This window comes from Neophocaena asiaeorientalis, unplaced genomic scaffold (genome assembly GCF_003031525.2).
Source record: "Neophocaena asiaeorientalis asiaeorientalis breed wild unplaced genomic scaffold, Neophocaena_asiaeorientalis_V1.1 scaffold268, whole genome shotgun sequence".
NCBI classification, from domain to species: Eukaryota; Metazoa; Chordata; class Mammalia; order Artiodactyla; family Phocoenidae; genus Neophocaena; species Neophocaena asiaeorientalis.
Genome location: NW_020173979.1, coordinates 5,006,618 through 5,027,379, shown reverse-complemented (window position 1 = coordinate 5,027,379; position 20,762 = coordinate 5,006,618). Strand labels below are relative to the sequence as shown.

At 45.6% G+C, this 20,762-nt stretch overlaps 1 protein-coding gene across 1 annotated transcript in view; it reads left to right on the top strand.

Moving 5' to 3' along the window:
- The window catches only part of DOCK2 (dedicator of cytokinesis 2), a 408,357-nt gene that overhangs the window by 321,556 nt on the left and 66,039 nt on the right, over nucleotides 1–20,762 (top strand). The window contains exons 30-32 of the mRNA XM_024753337.1: nucleotides 4,314–4,392; nucleotides 14,243–14,343; nucleotides 14,436–14,494. Of these exons, the coding sequence (XP_024609105.1) occupies nucleotides 4,314–4,392; nucleotides 14,243–14,343; nucleotides 14,436–14,494 (239 nt within the window). The remainder of the gene's footprint in view (nucleotides 1–4,313; nucleotides 4,393–14,242; nucleotides 14,344–14,435; nucleotides 14,495–20,762) is intronic.

Genomic DNA, 20,762 nt, shown 5'->3' with positions numbered 1-20,762 from the left:
GCCTGAGTCGAGTGTTGGTTCTGGGCCCTCTCAGCTGTGGGCAGGGCAGCAGGATAATGGGGACTAAGTGGGAAGGGGCTCTGTGCCTTGTGGGCATGCGTAGGAGCATGCCCAGTGCCAAAACACCATGCAGGCTGGCCTTCAGGGGAGCCAGTATATCTTTCTGGTTAATTGCAAGGGCTTTAAAGAAAGACAGACCCGAGATTGGGTGGACTCTGCTGCTTATTAGCTGTGGGAATGTGGGGAAATTTTTTGATCTTTCCAGGGCTCAGTTTCCTCTTCTGTTAAATGGGTGCAACAGTAACACCTCCTTCAGTTTGTAGGATTAAATGAAACAAAGTCTGTAGAGCACTTGGCACAGGGTATATGCATGAAAACATGAGACTCCCATCGTTGTCTTTATTAACACGGTGAGCTCACAGCTTGGGTTGAACAGAATTACAGAGATTTCTTTGTGAACAGAATAGCATGGTGGTTAAATACCAAGGTTCTGAAGGCAGCATAACTTTGTTTAAATCCTGGTTCCACATGTATTGGCTGGGTTCTTGGGAAAGTTACCTAAACTCACATCTCTAAAAGGCAAACAGTATCTAACTCGGAGAGTTAATGTGAGAATTTAAAAAGGTGGGGGAAAAACACAGAAGAAATCCATGCAGAGTGCTTAGCGCAGAGCCTGGCACATCGTTGGTAACCATGACTGTGATTATTATTAATTTTTTTTAGAGGCTGCTAAGCATCACGGATGAAATGCAGGAAATGTTAGGTTGATATTTGATCATGAACTTTGTTTTCAACACTTCAAGATCATTTTTGAAAGTAACAGAAAAAGTTGAGTGTGTTTTCATTCTAACCCACTTCAACATATTAATGCTTGGGCTTTAAGTACAATTATTTTTTTTTTTTAAGAATACAGAAGACATACTTTTCCAAACCCATAGGTGGGAAACCAAAGTTAAGTGATATTCTGATTTCCAGAGGGTGGCTGCAGAAGAATCCAGAGAGAGGGAGGAGCCTTGATTTACTTCAGCCCCTATCTGCCACCAGTCCCCGCATCAGCACAGGGAGCTAATCATTCCTGGTTATTGGGCTGGCCTTTGTGAGCCAGAGGAGGTTTAGGTTGACAATCAAAATAATAACTGTTATGGAAACTACTGAGAATGTGTAAAACCCCTCATTTTGGTATCATATTAGACTGTCTGAGATGTTTATACATAATATGACAGCCACTCAATGCATTTCCATCTGGAGAATCAGATACTAATCTTTAAGAAGAAAATATAGATGTTTCTTCAAAGACATATTAGCAAATGACAGAATAACAAAACCAAAGAAGTCTCACCTTGTGGCAGCCTGATGGGGTGGAGGGTTTTGTGGGATTTGTACTTCCTGTCTTTACATGGTCCTGCTGGCTGCAGCTTGTCCTCTGACTGTCCATTTTGCTGTCGGTGCCTGCCTTTGGAAGAAGGATTAAGCAACCCAAAGGGGTCTGGGCGGCCATAGCTACCATGTTACCGTTGTCACCATGTGGCAGGCACTGTGCTCAGCACTTACCATACATTTGCCATTACACCCTGCGGGGACCCTGCGAAAGGGGTTACATCGCTGCTGTTTCACAGAAAAGGAAACTTAGGTGTCAAACACGATATTAACGTGTCCCAAATCCACACAGCTGGGAATTGGCAAAGCGAGAAATCACATCCAGTTGTGTGTGTGTGTGTGTGTGTGTACAAATTTCGTGATCCTGATAACAGGATGCACTGCCTTCTTGGTTCAACAAATATTTATAGGTGAGGTTTTCAGAGGTGATGAAGAAGAGAGCCCAGTGCTACTGAAAATTAGTCCTTGGGCCACCTTTATCTATATGTCTTAGGTAGGTCTGTTTGCTACTTTACATTTAAACAAGGTTTTGTAACTTTCAAAGCTTTTTTTATGTACATTTTCTCTTTCTGGCTTCTAACAGATGGGTGTTATACAAAGTCGAATAATGAAGTGCTGATCTTAAAAACAAACAAACAAAAAAAACAAAAGAAAACAAATATTTAGTGTTTAACGAACACCTAGCCCAGCTTCCTAACAAGCAACGCATGATGTAGCACGTGCTATAGTTGCCCTTCTCACACTCGTGGCCCACCCAAAATATACCTGCAGCTTCGGTGGACATTTCCCCACGCATCCTGAGAGCTTCCTACTTCTTTCATTCTCTGGGCTTTCTCTGGCTACAGGAGAGTTCTCAGCCCACCTGCAGGGCAGGCCAGAAGTGCTAGGGACTTAATGTCCGTAAGAGCAACTTTCAACCATGGGGGGGCTGGTATTAATGGGTAACTAGCCCAGGACACTTCTGATGCTCAAGTATGTTCGATACAGTCTAAACTCAGAAGTTCCCATGTAGAATTGAGTCCCAGTTATTACCCAAAGCAATAACCTGCTGATAAACACTTCCTTTTACTGGCTTCCCACGGGTAGCCAAATAGACATTTTCCCTGGACCAGCCACTCAGTAGAGAAATTATTGATTGTCCACTGTTAATCAAAGATTATAGACAGTAGTACAGGGAAGATCTGGCCCCTGCCCTTTTAGATTTTACAAACACACACACACAGTGGAGACTTGGCCACAGTTGGGCATGTAGCAGCTTGGGAGGTGACTGCAAAAATCCAGGACAGAAATGATGGTGACTTGGTTCGGTCAGTGGCAGTGAGTGACGAGAAGTAGTTGCATTTGGATATATTTTGAAAGTAATGCTAAGAGGTTTTGCTGACAGGTCAGGTGTAGGATGTGAGAGAAAGAGGAAAGTCGAGGATGCTAAGTCCCCCTACCCCTTGAGCAACTGGAAGAATGGAGTTGTTTTCAGCTTAGGTGGGAGGATGACAGAAAGAGGGCAGGTAATGGAAGTCAAGCTCTTGACATGTATGCTTGAAATGCCTATTAGTCGTCCAAGTGAAGGTATAGAGCAGAGAGCTGGAATGCAAGCTGGATCTCAGGGGAAAGGCCAGGGGTGAAGATATAAAATTTGGGACTCAAAAGGCATGTAGATTGGAGAGAAGATGAGATCATGGAGGGAGTCTCTCATTTCAAGGAAAGCACAGTCTAGTTGGAGGAGACAGTCATTACTGAGTCACACAAATAGCTCATTCGCAGACCATGATGAAGTCTGGAAAGGCAGTTGTACTGACTGTCCTCTGGGGGCCTGAAAGATGCAGCAGACCCTGCCCTGAAACAATTAGAAGGAGGGGGCATTCTATACAAAGGAAGAATACAGCTATGAACTCAGAAAACAACCAGAAGCACAAAGTAATAGTGAGAAATGATCCTAGCAAAGAAGGTGGGGTCCAATCATGGAGAGCATTGATGGTCAAGAGAAAGAGTTTAGATTTCTCCTGTGGGCAGTGGGGAGCCACTGAGGTGGGTGAACGACAGGATTGGAACTGTTCCGTAGGGCAACTCACTCTGGAGGCTGAAAGGGAGAGAGATAAGAAGAGGCTGTAAGACCAGAGAGTAGGGAGGAAGGAGAGGAAGGGATGGATGGGAAGACATTCAAGAAGAAACACAATTTGACAAGAGGTAACAAAACGTTCAATACGTGTAAGATTTGATCAGCATTACCATCTCGAGAAGAAGAGTGGAGAAGAGGTATATATGGGAGGTGCAAGGCATACATAGAAGAGTGATCATTGAAACACTGTTTATAACAGAAAATGCTGAGAAGCAACGTAAAGGTCCATCAATAAAAGACTGATGCAATACGCTGTGATACATCTATACAATGGAATGCCCTTCAGTGATTAAAAGGGATGATATATACCTGAATTCACTGGCATGAAAGGAACACACAATTTATTGTTGAGTAAAAGAGGCTGTGAAGCAGAATTTATCGTTTAACCCCGTTTATCAAAATGCTATCTTTATAATATCATTTGTGTATATATGTCTAGGGAGACCTTTGAAATTATGTTCGTCAAGATGTCAGTGATGGTTTTCCCCAGATGATAGGATTGCTGGTGTGTCGTTTGTTCGTTTATTTATTTGATTTGGGAGGAGGCAATTTTTCTGTCTTCCTGCATGGCATGAATTTTCTGACACAGGCTTGTAACAGTTTAAACAAGAGACAATACAGATTTTCTAACGGAAGTCAAACAGACAGGCAGGGCAGGGCAAACATGGCCTCAGGTCTACAGTGAGAGCAGGTGTTAATGTGGGTCAACGAACCTCTTCCTTGGGTCTTTGGAACTAAAGGAACTTCAGTCTGAAGCATGGGGGAGGAATGTCTGGGGTAGCGTGCTCAGATGGCCTGGTGACCTTCTGCCTTCTTCCAGGGTCTTCCTGAGAGCTATCAACAAGTTTGCAGAAACCATGAACCAGAAGTTCCTGGAAAACACGAACTTTGAGTTTCAGGTGAGTGTGAGGCGCCAGACTTGCCCTTGGAGTGCCCTGGCCGGGCTGCTCCAGCAATCTGGGCTAACTGCTCCATCAGACACATCCCAGAACACTCGGAAGCTATGCCTGTGTCTCTGGGTGTTTCCACAGAGCCATGGCGGGGAGAGGGGAGGGAGGGAAGTACTCAGCGTTTGGAACCAGGCCCTTGATTAAATAGTCATCAGCTGAGCAGCATATGCAAATGTGACCGTGTGATGTATCTTGTGTTGAAGAGGAGACTTGCATTCATTCATTGTCAAAGTGGGTGCCACCTTTTAAATATGTATTAACTTTTTTTTTTACTTTTTTGTTCACTGGAGCCTAGAAAAGCAGCCATTCTCAGATACTGAAAGATAAAGCTCACTAGTACATTTCTGTGACTTTCTGATTCCTCCAGAAATCACTTTTAGTGCTCAGACAAGACCTGGGGACTCTGTGAGGTTCAGGGGCCTCAAAGCATGCCCCTGGGGCAGACAGGGCGACACATCTGCTCAGGGCCCAGGCAAGAAGAACCAACTCTTCAAAGCCTTGTGGACAAGTTCAGGTTGCTACCTCTGGCTGGAGGTGTGAGAGGGGAGACCCTTAAAAGGGGATCCCCCCTCCAGGGAAGCCTCTGACCCCCAGGATCTCTCACAGCACAAGCTGAGGGAGTGGCCAGCAAACTGGGGCGATGGCTTTTTCTGCCTGCTCGTCTGGGGTTTCAGTTCCTGTCTGGGCTCTGGCCTCTGGCCAGCCGAGGACCCTCAGGCAAGGCCTGGACTGCAGACTCATCTGTAAAATGCTCAACAACACCTCCCCTCGCTACTTCGTAGGGTTTTTCCAGAACGGGAACGTACCAAGGCACTTGCTAGGGGAACTCACTTGTAAGGAGGGTCCCAACAGTTTCCGATCAGACACTTCCTCCTCCAAGAGGCCTCCCCTGCCTGATTCCTCTCTGAAGGTCCCCTAACAACCCCATGGCCACCGTGTATCACCACTTAGCCTGCTGTAGTCTCTTCATAGCACTCCGTGCTATCTTTCTTATTTGCCTACATGCCCGTTCTCTTTCTTTCCTCTGGTAGAAGGTAAGCTTCGGGAGTCGGGAGTGTGAAGACCTGTACTCACAGGGAATCTGTGCTGTGTTCCTGGCACATAGTAGGTCTCCTTGGGGTGGTGATGCCTGGGCTGAGGTCTGTGAGATCCGTTCTGCTAGACAGCACCGGCCTATAAATACTTTATAAATGTTATCTTTGAATAAGATTCTCTCCCACTACCTTGCATTTAAATCAGGCAACTGAACTATAACGATAATGATGATGAAAAGAATAGCTGCCATTTCCTGACAGCAGTGTACGTGCAGATCTCACAAGAAGCACTTTACGTGTTATCTTTCTCAGTCCTTACAACTACCCGACAAGGGAGTTACTATGACTCTTATTTTCTCTGCTGGAGGGATGTGGACACTAAGACTCCCAGGCGACGAGCAGATAGCCTGAAGTCGCACAGCGTGTCAGTGCAGAGGTGGGACGAAAGCACAGCAGTGGCTGGCACCAGAGCCTGCAGATCACTGCAGCCACATGCTAGAGATCGAGTTTCACCACCACGTTGGGTTGACTGCTTGGCAGGGTCTGGGTGAGAGTTATAAGTCTTTGACATGGAAACAAAACATGTCACTTTGGCTGTTTGAATCAGGACAAGTGTTTGATCCCCTTCCAAATGTGGCCCAGGTGCCTGCAGGCTCTGGTTACGAGTACGATCAGGGAAGTTAATAAGGCCATTGCTTTTTTGGAGGGGCAGCTCAGAAGAACACACCCAGGGGCCAGTGGCAAGGCAGTGTTTGGGCCATAAAACTGTTGGCTGGTTTGTTCATCTCTTTCCGTGGGCTTTGGTAATTATAGCCTCAGACCTGATTTCCTGACTCTGGCTCTCCTCCGTGGTCTTAGGGCGGTACTTTCCCAGAGAAGCTCAGCTTTAGTCCTTCATGCCATTCTTTTAGGTTTTATCCAGTTTTCCTGAAAGAAAATCTGCATCTGAGAGTGCCCCAGAGAAGTGGGGGTTTCATACATGGAAGGTTTGAGCTTATGAGCTGTGTGGCTTTAGGCAAATTACTTCACCTTTCTGTGCCTCGGTGTCCTCAGCATCAAATCATGACACTAATAGCAGCTACTTCACTGGATTGTTGAGAGGATTCAGTGAATTAATTCGTGTAAAATACCTAGAAGAATGCCGGGAACATGGTAGTTAATAAATGGTTAATAAATGTTAGCTCATTATAATTACAATAATTATTATTTTGATGTGATGATGATGACGGTGGTGGTGGTCCTAAGTGTGTCAGGTCTGGGAACCCACGTGTCAGTCCTCAGCAAACAGGACAGTAGGGAGGCATCTTTCTGGTCACCACAACACTGCCTAGGGCTGTCACACCCACAAGATTTGTAAAACGGGAAAGTGGCCAACATTACAAAATGAAATAAGTCTCCTTTTCGAATGAGACTTCCACAGATATTTAGTGGGAAGCACTCAAGAACAGGATCATTCTTCAAACTTATCTTTGTTCTCCTACCTTCTCCTCACTTGTGTGAGAATGGATTTGTTCTCTGTACCCTGCCTGGAACACGCCTTGCTTTCCTCTTACCGTTTCATTAATTATGCATTTAATATCAGCAGGAACAGCATCCACCACTAAGCGCAGCTGCCCTTGCCAGCTGCTGCCCAGAGGAGGGGCAAGTACAATGAGATTAGCCCTAATATCTTCTCCAGAACTGTGGTTTTATGATTCAAAGGGCAAAAAGCAAGGAGCTCTGTGGGTGCCGTTCTGTAGGTGACAAGACCTGGGAATTAGAAAAATGATGCTTCCTGCTTGGGGCTAAAAAAGTTTGCATTCCCAGGCCCTATTCAAGATGCTGGGCCTTGAGATTCACATCTGTTTGCATGGTCAGGGAAGACCAAGGGAGGATTTCGAGTTTAACTCAGTGAGAATTTTTGTTTCAGAGCAATGCTCATGGGTCCAGGCTGTTGCAACATGCCTTGAGAAACTCAGAAGCAAAACAGAGCACTGCCCTGCCTTCAAAGATCTTGGGGTCTCAACAGCAGACTATAAATCCATCTTCTAGCATCCAAGCTTTTGAAGAAGGTGACTAAGCTTTATTAGGCATCGACTTAGGGCATTTTGATCCTTAATCATGACCCTATTAGGTTGGGATATACCCATTTTACTGGTGAAGAAACTGAGCTTCAGAGAAGTGGTTGACTTTCCTGTTAAAGGTCATCTAACTATTAAGTGGGTCTTCTGGGATTCAACCCCAGGCCTGTCTGCAACACCCAAGCTCTTTTCACTCTTCTGTACTGTCCCTTAGGAACAGGGTGCCTTTCGGATCTAGGAGACAGCTCTATGTAGCTCCAGAAACAGTCTGCCCTTGTTAGCTTTTGCTGGCCGTGGGACAGGGAGCTCTTCAATGATTGGCTGCAGAATTAGACTCTCCATGTTGGAAACTCTGATTGGTCCAGAAATCAGTGGTTGCACTTCAGATGTGTTCTTTGGCTCCAAATAATTTTTTTTCCATCTTAGGTGGCTGTGTGATTGCTACTAAGACCATTCTCTCTACTTGGGAAGCTGTAATTGGCTCTGCCTTTGGTAATTCCAGCCTTAGTCTTGAGGCATTTCTGGATCAGCTTCTGGGCACCAGACCACCTTGGGATCGTTTTTAAACCTGTACTGGAGACCCTGTGAAATGAAAAGCTTCCAGAATATTCCCAGCCGTTGGTGGAGGAATGAGGGCAGGCTTGGTCTTTATAATGGGAAATGTAACCAGTGATGGCAAAAAACATGAGAGAGGGAGCACAGACACAGAGGGAGCACTCCTTGGCGCCTTGAAGAGGCCCACAGCACTACCCACAGGGAGGTCATGGCAGGACGCCTCCACCAGGCAGGAAGATGGTCACGTGCTTGGGGACAGCTTCTGCGGCCCTACCTGCTTCAGCTTGAGGACCCTAGACAACCTCTGGACTGATGTTCCCAACCTGAATCTGTAGTTGGAAACTTTTACTCCCAGAATCAATGGCATCTTCAGAATGGCCCTGGCAGCTGGGCCTCTGCACCACAGAGGTGGGTGTGCTGACTGCATTTCAGCAACCCTGGGTGTTGGGTCTTTTTTTCTTTTTTAAATAAGGATTTGGGGTAAATAATAATTCAAGGCCATTGAGAAAGAAACTTATAGGATCAGACATTCTTGATGTCTCTGCTGTAAAGATACCTGATGAACCAGTGGAAAACTCAACCAACGACAAAGGCTAAGAAGAACCAAGAGAGAAGAAGAAGAGCAATTTTAGCAGAAGAGCAGAGTGGTTAAAGAATGCAAGTTCTGGAGACAGATGCACTTGGATTCAAATGCCAGCTTCATCATTTTGTAACTGTGTGACCTTGGGCAAGTTAGTCAACCTCTCTGGGCCTCAGTTCCCTGTTCTCTAAAATGGGGAGAATCATAATACCAATAGCATAGTTTCTGGGGAGGATTTAACAGGAACACATGCGGCATGCTGGGCTCATTAATGAATTCATTCAACAAATATTTCCTGAGTACACGTTGGGTTAGACACGATCCTAGACACTGGATATACAACAGGGAATAAAAAGATGAGTTTCTTGCTTGCAGGATGCTTACATCCGGTAGAGGACACAGAAAATAAATTCGTTCTGCTTAAAATATGTCATGAATCCTGTGAACAGGGTGTAATGAGGGCAAATAATGGATGGATCTAGTTTAGTCCAGGCGGGCTGGGAAGGCTTCCCCTGGAAGTGATTTTTGAACTGAGATCAAAAGACTGAGTAGGAGTTTACTAGGTAGCAATTTCCTCATTTTGTCCTTATAAGTACCCCCTTTAGATACTATCTAAAGTCTCAGAGAGGTAGGGTAACTTGCCCATGACAGTGGAGCCTGTAATTGGATTGGAATTCTGGAAGGTGACCTGACGGTATCTATGAAAACAAACAACAAAGACAACACAAACAATAACAATATCTGCATAGACCCTGTGCCTTAGCAGTTCCACGTCTAGGAATGTATACTACATAACAGTCTCTCATGCATAAAGATATATAAACAAGGATGTTGATTACAGCACCAATGCTAAAGAAGAAAAAAGTTGGAGTCAAGCTAAATGTCTATAAATAGGAAATTGGTTACAATTAAAGTACATTCTTAGAGCAGAAGACCATGCAGCAGTAAAAGAGAATGAAGCAGATCTGTATATGCTAATGTGGAAACATCTGCAAGAAATATTGATGAGAGAAAAAAGCAAAGTATAGCAGACTATTAAGAAAAGATGTCTATACATATGTTTGTTTATACACAAAAATTTTTGGAAGGATATCCAGGAAATTGTTAGCAACATTTTCTTCTGGGGAATTAGACGAGGGTCCAAGGTAGGATGGAAAATAACTTTTGATTATTTAATCTTTTCAATCATGTAATTTCTTTCACTGTGTGTATATTACATTTATAATTTTTTGAGAGTTAATTAAAAATAGCTGAATTCTAATTACACCCACTAGCGGTATGACTGGGTGGTTGTTTAATTTATCCGGATCTCACTGTTTACATCTGCGAAGTAATAGATTTGGACCAGATGACCCTTAAATTTATTCCAGCTTTAACCTTCTTTTGTCCTACGATTTCAAAATATGAAATTCCCAATCAGAAATCACCTTACTTCTTCCCCGGGGAAAAGGAACCTGTGTGTTTTGCCAAAGATTCTGTGGCTTCTCTGAGCCATCCAGGCTGGGCTGTTAATAAAATGCCACCAGGCAGCTTGGGCCAGGGAGGAAAGAAAAATCTGGGATCTTTTGAAACAACTGGAGAATCTCTCTAACAAAATGGTGATCAATAAATAAACATTTTCTGGAGTACAACTGTATTCAAGCCATCGTACTGAATTTAGCATTAGGGATACAAATAAGTAGAAGCCAGAACCCTTGGTACTGGTGGAACTTACAATCGGAAAAGACAGGGCTTACAAATGCTCTACGACCAGTACTTACAACAATCCTTTATGGTAGTTACCATTATTTTTTCCATTTTACAAGTAAGGAAAATGAGGCTCAGAAAGGTCAAGTAGCTAGCCAAAGACAGCTCAGCTAGTAAGAGAGAGACTGGTATCCATTCCCTAGTCTGTGAGACACTGATGCATGTGCTCTTAACCACTGGAGGATCCTGTCACGGGAAGTGAGTGGAGCACAAGGTCAGGTGCGGAACGATGGACCCATGTCTGTGGTTGCACCTACTAAGTGCTCCTCAAATCCGGAAGGGCTGAGCGGACCTGATGTGCTCTGCCTTCTGGGAAGGCCTCATGAAGGAAGTGGGTCTCGAACTGGGCTTTGATGAAAGGATGGAAGTTAGATGCTGCAGGTGTGGGAACCACTGTGAGCAAAGCCACGGAGGCCAAGACGCTTGTGTTCTATCTGTGAGTCTGAGCAGATCAGCCCCTCCCCCCTCCCCAGGCAGTTTGCTGAGGGAGATAACACTGGAAATTGCCTGAAAAGCCAGGTTAGTTCATTTGGTTCTGATTCTTCAGGAGCAAGAGTCAAGGAAGGTTCAGGCAAGAAGTATCATGAGTGCCCAGCCGTGTCTAGTTGTGGCCACTGCTCAGCTCTCAGGCACTGCACAGAGCCACTGACCATGACGGCCTTCCCTCAGTTCCAAAGTTGGACCCACAGAGCCTCATGGGCAGGACTGGGCAGGGGCTGTGGGTGAGACACTTAGGGGCAGCATTTCTGATCCACTAGGAAGAAGCAGCACTGGATCTATGGTCTCATGGTCCACGAAGATCTTCAAGGAGAGAAGTCAAAAGAAAATCAGGTGCACTCCTAAGTATATACCCAAGAGAACTGAAAACATACATCCACACAAAAACTCATATGTAGATGTTCATAGCAACATTATCCGTAATCGCCAAAAGGCAGAAGCAAACCAAATGTCCATCAGGGATAAACAGAATGTGGTACATCCATATATGTTTATACCCAGAATAGTATTCAGCAATAAACAGAAATGAAGTACTGACACCTGTGACAACGTGGATGAACCTTGAAAACGTCATGCTTAGTGAAAGGAGCCAGACACTAAGGAAAGGTCACATATTTTCTGATTCCATTTCTATGAAATGTCAAAACCACAGAGACAGAAGTAGCTTTGTGGTTGCCAGGGGCTGAGGAGGAAGGAAGAATGGAAGTGACTGCTAATGGGTGGACGGTTTCTTTTTGGGACAATGAAAATGTTCTAAAATTAGGTAGTAGAACCTTGTGAGTATACTCAAACCCACTGAATGATATACTTTAAAAAGCTAATGTTATGATACGTGAATTATATCTCAACTTTAAAAAAGAAAATCAGGAATGTGTGACAGAAAACCTTTTTGAAGGACCAAGTCAGGTAGAATAGAGGCTAGCAAGAAGCTTAATTAGATTTGACAGTGTCTAGGTATTCTCAAACATGGTTGGGAGAGGGGGATTTCTGGAATTATTCTCAAAAGTGATACCAATTCAACTTACTTTGTCACATACCTATTTCCTGTGGTAAGCTGATTATTCTTATGAAATCCCCTAAATTCAGGAATTTTTCACCCTAGAAATAACCCATTCCATGTCCTATGACCAAGTTTTCCCGTTCCTTGGCTTGTGGTTCCATATCCTGGTCTTAGACGGGAGGAGGTGTGAGCTCTGGGCTTACGCAGACCAAAACAGTACATTTTCAGAACCTGCAAGTCATGGGGACGTCAGGAGGAAGGACAGTCAGAGTGGCTGAGAGACGCCAGGAGGAAGGACAGTCAGAGTGGCTGAGAGACACCCTGACCTTTACTGTGTTTGGATAAGCGAGGTTACTACGGAAACAGAGGAGCCTGAGATCTGATTCTCAGGGTAATGGGCAGTTTTTGGAGGACCTTGAGGAAGGGAGTGATACGATATGATCCTTCCGGGTTCTGTGTGCAGAGTTGACTTTACGGGGGCCACAAGCCAGGAGGTCACTTCACTGCACCCCTGGAGAGACTTGGTCTTTTTGGACTCTGGGAGATAAAGTTTCAAGTAAAAGAAGGAAAGCTCATTTCCTCAACAGAGTATGAGCTGCACAAGGGCAGGGACTGCTGTCTGTATAACCATTGCCCTATCCCCACGTGATGACAATGCCTGGCCCATTGAAGATGTTCAATAAATACGTGTTAATGCATCCTCAGCTAAAGACTGATCACAGCGTGTAGAAAGAGACTTGAACGTCAATCAGAAGGCTTGGGTTTAAATCGCAGCTCTGCTGTATGTTTAACAAGCTGTGTGACCTTAGGCAAAATACTTAAGCCCTCTAAGCCTCAGTCTCCTCAACTGTGAAATGGGCCTAATAATGGCTACCAAGTTTTGAGAGATCAAAGGAGGGATGTGTGGGAAAGTGCCTGGCCCATGGTAAAATGAAGGGCTTGTTTTGCTCCTTTCTGAAACTGGAACCACAAGCCCAAATGAAAGTAATACTCTGGGCAGCAGTAGGGGCTTTATCAAGGGTAGAGCTGCCTTTCATTTAGTCTTGGCCATCTGAAACTTCCGATGAACATCTTTGAGTGAAGGATGAAGGTCTCACTGGCAGGTGATTTCCCCAGCTGGTGTTAACCCTCCCCTTGCTAGTCAATGTTTAGAGGAGGCTGGAAGTGTGTGGGCTTTGTCCAGCAAAGCTGCCCCCCACCTGCTCCTTGCAGGACCATGGCATCTCGTAATAATTGCCCCTGAGCCCTGAAGGCACCAGGTTGTACAATTTGCTTTGGTACCAAAGGAGTCGCTAGAATAATGAAAAGAATAATAGGGCAAACCAGTGCTTTGGAGCTCTTACTGAGATTCATGCCCTTTAAACACATCATCTTTACCATAGCCCTCTGCAGTGGATACACAGGTACCCCTTTTGCAGATGGGTTCACTGAGGCTCAACAATACCTTGGTTTGGGTCTCCATCTCGGTTCTGTAGCCTGTGTCAATATCACTGTCACTGCTGCTAATCTTTGGAGCCCTTGCCCTGCGCTGCACACTTTACCTGATCTCTTTCACCATGAGCCGTGGAGTGGGTTCTAGTATTAGTCTCTTCATTTAGCACCAAGAGATCATGTACATGTGACGGTTATGACAAGCTTACCTGTAAACTTGGCCCTCAGTGGTTCTTGAACTCAAATTAGCATTGCAATCACCCAGAGTACTTGTGAACACACGGATTTCTGGGGTCCGATTCAGTAGGTCAGGGGTGGGTCCAGAGAATTTGCATTTCTAATGAGCTCCCACGTGCTGCTGGTGCTGCTGGCCAGAGCCACACTTCAGAACCATTGAACTAAAGAGAAGGAAAAGGCAACATATTCTAAGATGGAATAGGTTGCAGGCTGGTCCTCTGAGCTGTCGGGTGAATTAGGGAGGACTTCCGTAGAGGCTGAGAGGCTCTGAAATACTTAATCCCTCATCACCCTCTACTTCTAGGGCAGAGAACCAGCTCACCAGGGCACCCAGCTGGGGCGACTTGTCTTTCAAAAAAACAAAATGAAGCAAAACAACAACAATGAAAAAGCAGCCCTAAAATCTTCCTCCTTGCCCAAATCCTGTTGTCAGAGAGAGGATGTGGTCGGCACCTAGAGAAATCCATCAGTTATCCTCGCTCTGGCCGGGATGTTAATTTCAGAGTCAGTGCCAGTTAGAAAATTGCAGCGCACAGAATTAAACTGGTTCTGCCTCGGTCTTCTGCCATCTTCATAAATTATTCACATTACCCAGCGTTTAATATGCTTTCCCACTTCAGACCCTCTCCGTGACTGTTCTCCACTCTTTCATTTACAGCTGTGGAACAACTATTTTCATCTGGCGGTGGCTTTTATCACTCAGGATTCTCTGCAGCTGGAGCAGTTCTCACACGCCAAATACAACAAAATCCTGAATAAGTAGGTTGCATTTGGATCTCTTGAAAGGGGGGTAGGGGTTCATGAGAATCTCTGAGGTGGTGACTGAAGCAGACATTTTTTGTTCCTCCTAGGTACGGGGACATGAGACGGCTAATTGGCTTCTCCATCCGTGATATGTGGTACAAACTTGGTGAGTAGGCACACACAACCAGACAGACACCATCTGCACAGGCCAGGCTCCTTCTTGAAGACCATCCGTTAGAGGGCCATGGGGGCTTCAGCAGTGGGAGCTTGAAATAATAGTCTATCGCTGTACGCACCCCGGGTCCTTAATAAGTGCCTGATGAGAGAGGGTACCCATCCCCCAAATCCCACCCCCCAAAACAGCTGTGGATCTGCTTCTCCTTGATGCCCCTGAGGGGTTAAGAACTCAAACTGGACTTTACAAGAAGGAGAAAGAGCACGACTGCTGTGGGAGTACACGTCACACGCGTGCTTTCTGCTGACTGGTGGCCGTTCTGCATCCTGCTTCCTATGTGATGTAGTGATCTACAAAAGACCCTCCAACCGCATGGGGGAGAATTGTTTCCATGGAAGACGAAGGTCTTTTGCGGTATGTTTGAGCTGAAACGTGACCCCAGAAGCTGTCCCTGCTTCGGTGAGCTGCAGGAATCCTGTGTGAGCTGCGTGGCATCTGTGGGAGGAAAGAAGGGGAGATGGAGTCCGCCAGGCATTTAGGGAGGGTCTGAGTCAGACCAGGGCTAAGGAGCTCTTTATCTAGTCTTCACATCACCTCCTGCAAGATGGAAACATTACCTGCTCCTTTTACTGATCAGGAAACTCAGGGAAGCAACTTGCTTGAGATGAAACAGTGGCAAATCCCAGAGCTTGGTTTTGATTCCACGAGGCTGGGGGCCACATACCTCGCCCAAGGCCTGAATCCTGCTCCATAAATAGGTGCGGAAAGGATGAACGGGTGGATGGATGGATGAATAAATAGTAACAAGTAATGAACCATGTTCACCTCCGAGCTTTGTGCGCCCTCCTTGACCCTGCTGCCGAATCGCTCTGCCCTGGGCCTGGATGTGGGCCCTCTTCAGTCGAGCACTTGCGGTGCTGTGCCCATCTCTTAGATTCAACCTATATCACCTCCCCTGACTTTGCTTCTCGCCTCCCCAGACATCTTAGTGTCTTTCAGTTCCCATCTGATTTCCTGGACAGCCGTTCCTCACCCTTTCCAGCAAGGCCCGTTCGTTGTGGGGAAAGCACAGTGGATATCAGCCTGGGTTTTGTGTCTGCTGGCAGCAACTCAACTCAGGCCAAGAGCACATACTGGTAACAGGAGGGTTGTGGACTGGCTCACAAAATCAAAGTGAGAGCTGGGGAACCAGGCCCAGAACAGACTCTACATCTCTGCCTGGGGCCTTGCCCCGTCATTTACATGCTATGAGGCCCAAAGCCAGGGGACTGAGTGACACTGGGCCTAACCTGGGGAAACAGCATCTTCTCCCAGGGTGCTTATGAGGGTCGTGAGAACAAATACTGGGAGAGTGAGGCCATGGAGGCCACACCCATGTCAGAGTTTTTATCATTATTTTCACCCTCGTGCCATCAGGAGGGAGCCTAATTTTCCTGTTCTAGCTCAGTAGTCATCAAAGCCGGGCCTGTGTCACTAAGGCCTGAAGGGCAGGGCCCGGGCAGTGCCCAGGCAGGTAATGTAAAAGAGTGAAGGGACTGATGTATGTTAAACCCACAGAAATCCATAAAGCAGGGTGCTGTCAACATTTGGGGTTGGATAATTCTTTGTTGTGGTGGCTGCCCTATGTATTGTAGGATACGTAGTAGCATCCCTGACCTCTAGCCACCAGATGCCTACCCACCAGATCCTCCTTAGTTGGGTTAACCAAAAAAAGTCTCTAGACATTGCCAAATGTCGTGTGTGTGTGTGTGTGTGTGTGTGTGTGTGTGTGTGTGTATACAGAATTACCCCCATTTGTAAGCCACTATCATAAATAAATACCATCTCTGCCCTGTTTTTCTAGAACAGCATACCTTTCTCACTCTATCTTTTGTTTTTCCACTTTGGATAATGACAGGGATGTAAGAAATACTTTACGTTTCCTTCACCATTACCCTGCAATAGGGAAAAACAAAAAAGCATAGTGCAAGTGAAGGCCGACCTGGTAGCCAGCGTCTGGCCTCAGGGGTCAGGATTATAGGAAGGAGTAGGTGGGCCTGCAGCAGAGTGAAGCAGATGTGCCCCAGCTGAAAGGGACAGTTGCTGTCCTGCTCTGGTTGACCGCCGTCCTTTTACAATGCAAGGCCGACATTGTCACATCTTCCGTTTTTTCAAAAGAAGCCAGGAAACATAATTTTTAAATGCATTTTCCAATTTATGAATATTGGTGATAACTAATTGAAAGTTTTTAAAACATTGAATGTGTCCAGTGAAACATGGGGCCCAGATTCGGTTTGCATATGAGTTTGCATTCTTTGCTTTACAACAGCAAAGAGGAGGTAAAGCCGTGGTGGGCTTCCTTTCCCAGATCTACATATCAAGCTTTGCCAGAATTGCAAAGCAGGGATCTGTGCTTTGTTTGTTTCTAGTTCTTCCACACAGCCTGCTCTTTTCTGAATGTCCTTCATTGCCGTTGTTTTGCACACAGAAGATTTTATTTAGATATAGATTATGTTTTGGCAGGCGTTCCTGTGTTCCCAATTATGCTGATGAATGAAAAGATGTTACCAAATATTCCACCTGCTTAGAATCACAGAACATCAGAACTGGAAGGGCCCTTTAGAGATCATATTGTCCAGCATTTTTCAAACGTTTATTTTTAGCTGAGGACCAATTAAAAAAAATATCCTGCTCAACACAGAAATTGGATGAAAGCCAAGCTATTCTAATTGAAGTCGAGTGGGGGGCCCAGAGCCCATTATAATGGGCCTCTCCTGAGCTCCCATGTAGACCCCTGTGGATTTTCTGGGGAGAAATCCTGAAGTACTTCAGAGAATAGTTTGAAGCTACAGGTCTGGTCCAACCCACCATTTTACCAATGAGGAAACTAAGGCACAGAGAGACAAAGAGGTGTGTACGAGATCCTGGAGTGGGTTAGAGTTAGATTCAGGACAAGTACCCTGGCACGAGTGTTTGTCCAGAAGCATCACAAACTTCTTGATGTATTCAAGTACCTGTAGGATGAATTAATGTAATTAAAAGATATACTTGTTAGGGTTTGGGGGTTGCAAGAAAGAGATGCTGACTGTGGCTGCCTTAATCAGGGAAGGTACTTATGGGAAGGGGAAGGGGAAATGGGCTACGAAGGGTAGGGCCAGAGACACTCAAGGATCCACGACAGGTGGTGTGACATTGCCTTCAGAATGTTCCATCCCAGCATCACTCTGCTAAAGGTCCAGTCTCCAGGGGACACCATTCTATTGGCCTTCCTTGGATGACCTCTCCATCAAAGCCCCCACCAAGCCTACATCCATCAAGGGAGGCAGAATTTCCCAAAGTAAAACGTTCATGGAGTTATGAGAGGTCAAACAAAGGCACAGATGTCCACAGCAGAAAACAAAAAGTAAAGGATGCTGCTGGCAAGGATGGCGGAGGCTCCAAGGAAGAGGAAGGTATATCAGCCTGAAGGGGTTTTCCTGCTGCTAATTAGTTACATGGCTGCCCTCTCTTTGCCTATCTCCTTCAGGGATAAGGGGAGGCAGAGTGAATGGATGGTTCCCCATCCCCACCCTACTCGGCGTTCTGCCAGATGATGTCATTAGCACACTTTCTCTAACGTGCTAATGAAGTTAATCTACTAATCCACACCAGGACTGAGCACTGTGTCCATGAGGGCCCAGTGTAGTGAGAACACTGCCTTGGGTAATGATGGGTTTTAAAGTGCAATTCGTGGAATATCCAAGACAGAGTGAAACTTAGAAGCCACCTGTGGCAGACGAGGCTGAGTGCCCACACAACAGCCATTCCATCCTTCTTCCTGGCTAAGTGATCCCTGATTTTTTTTTTTTCATGGTCACAATTTGCTCAGTTAACAATGACTTATAGCAGGTGATGGCCATGTGACCCCACTCTAGCCAGTGAGAATCAGAAGAAATAAACTTCCTGGGGCTTCAGGAAAACATTTTTTTCCCAATTAAAGTAAAAGGAAGGGGGACAAATTCAATGAGCACAACACATTTTTTGCCCATAGTCTTTCCCCCTCTTCCTTTCTGGGAAACAGTAAGATGCCTGGAGGTGTGGTAGCCAACTTGAAGCCATGAAGACAAGAGTCACACCCTAAGGATGGAGGAGCAGCTCTGGACTGACCATCTCTGGCTTCTTGTTAAGGAAGAAAACTAAAGCAGAACTTATTCAGTTTAGCCGTGGTGATCAGATTTCTGCTACATCCCTATCTGATACATACATCATCTAATTCAATGCCTTGATTTTACAGGTGAGGTCACTGAGGCCCAGAGAGGCACAAGGACATTCCCAAGGTCAACAACAAATCAGTGACTCAGCTGAGGCAGAAGAGCCAGACTCTTGACCTCAAGTCCAATGTTCTTACTAATAATTTGTTTCAGAACATGCAGATTACTTTCCAAGAGTATGAAATAGCCAACTGCGTTTTTCAAAGACTGCTGATAATAAGTAAATCATAATGCATGTGAAGTTTTAAACTTTGTTTTAATGCCCAGTGCAGTCAGGGCATCATCACCATGATCGTCAGTATCATCATCTTTTCCTCATCAGGAGAGATTTGAGCAACCCTGTGATTATAAGATAGCTAATTGCAAAGATAATCTCAGGCTGGAAGATTATTCAGGGAAAAGTCTAGACATCTGTGTGTGTGTGTGTGTGAGAGAGCGTGAGCGTGCTTTTGTGAGACAGGGTACATGCAGGGAGGTCTTTATGGAGAGAAGGACCATATGTTGGTACTAGGACCCAGCCACTAAAGGGTTAATGCCATTTGAGTCTTTGAATCCTGGGATGATGCCAAATATAATGTACTTTTCCTGATAACGTAGCATCTTAACATTTGATTTCTGCTTAGAGTGAAGCAACGCACGTTTTGCCAAAATAACTGTACTTAACCATCCCACGTTCACTTGGGTTAATGCCGGTCTGCTGTGTTAACAGTCTTCATGGGAAAGTGAGACAAATTCCAGCGGCTGGCATCATGGCCTCACACGTGGGGAGGTCACTCCCGGCAGAGCTGTGAGAGCAACTGCACCGTTACTTTTTAAGCATCTGTGGGGTGCCCAGCTTGGTGCTAAGCTCCAGGGAAGGGCGGGAGAGTTGGGAAAGTATAAGGCACAGTCCCTGCCCTGCCTGGAAGAGCCTACCATCCAGCTCTGAGAGTAGAACAAACTAAGAGTTTAAAGAACAAAGTAAGAGCGTGTTCTTTAATGTGAAATGTGTGGTGGAGACTCAGGAGTTCAGGCAAACAGGAGGAGGAGGATGGCTCTTTTGAGTAAATGGCTCTTGAATTAGACCCCAGGGTGGTCAGAACTGAAACAGAGGGGAACGGGGGAGGGGCAACTATTCCAGGAGAGCAACCAGCCTAAGCAAGCTTGGCTTCTTAGGGTTGGGCAGAAGCTGCTGGGAAGAAATAGGAAATGGGATTAGAAAGGCATCCATCCATCCACCCATTCATTGATTCATTTAACAACAAATATTGAGCACTGTGATAGGCAGAATAATAGCTTCCCAAAAATGTCCAAGTCCTAACCCCCAGAACCTGTGTATAAGTGACCTTACATGGCAAAGTAGACTTTTTAGGTGTAATTAAGGATCTTGAAGATGGTAAGAGTATCCTGGAATATCCACATGGACCCAGTGCAATTACAGTGTCCTTATAAGTCAGGAAAGGAGGCAGGGGAGTCGGAGAAAGATTAGAAAAAGCAACACCATTGGCTTGAAGATGGAGGAAGGGGCCATGAACCAGGGAATGTGGGCGACCTCTAGAAGCTGGAGAAGGGAAGGAAACAATTTCCTCCTTAGACCCTCCAGAAAGAACTCAGCCCTGAGTTCTTAGCCCAGCGAAACCCATTTCAGACTTCTGACCTCCAGAAGCATAAGATTAATCTGTGCTGCATTAAGCCACCGTCTGTGGTGATTTATAATAGCAGCGACAGAAAATGAAGACAAGTACCCTGTAAGTGCCAGGCACTATGCCTGTAGCTGAGGCTACAACTGAAAACAGTTGTAGTTAGAGACAAAGCCCCCAACCTCAGGGACTTTGCACTGAATAGTAACAAACTAATTGCAGAGCTATTTAATTATGGTTGCAAGGGGACGTAGCTGTAGAGCAGAAGCTGGGGGCGTCCAGAGAGTGTGTAAAGAGCTCCTGCCTAGTGAGTGAGCTGAGGGGGACTTGAGGAACGGGGAGAACCCTGAGCTCCAAAGCAGTGCTGTCCTAAGGAACTAGCATGTGAGCCACCTGTCTAAATTCAAATTC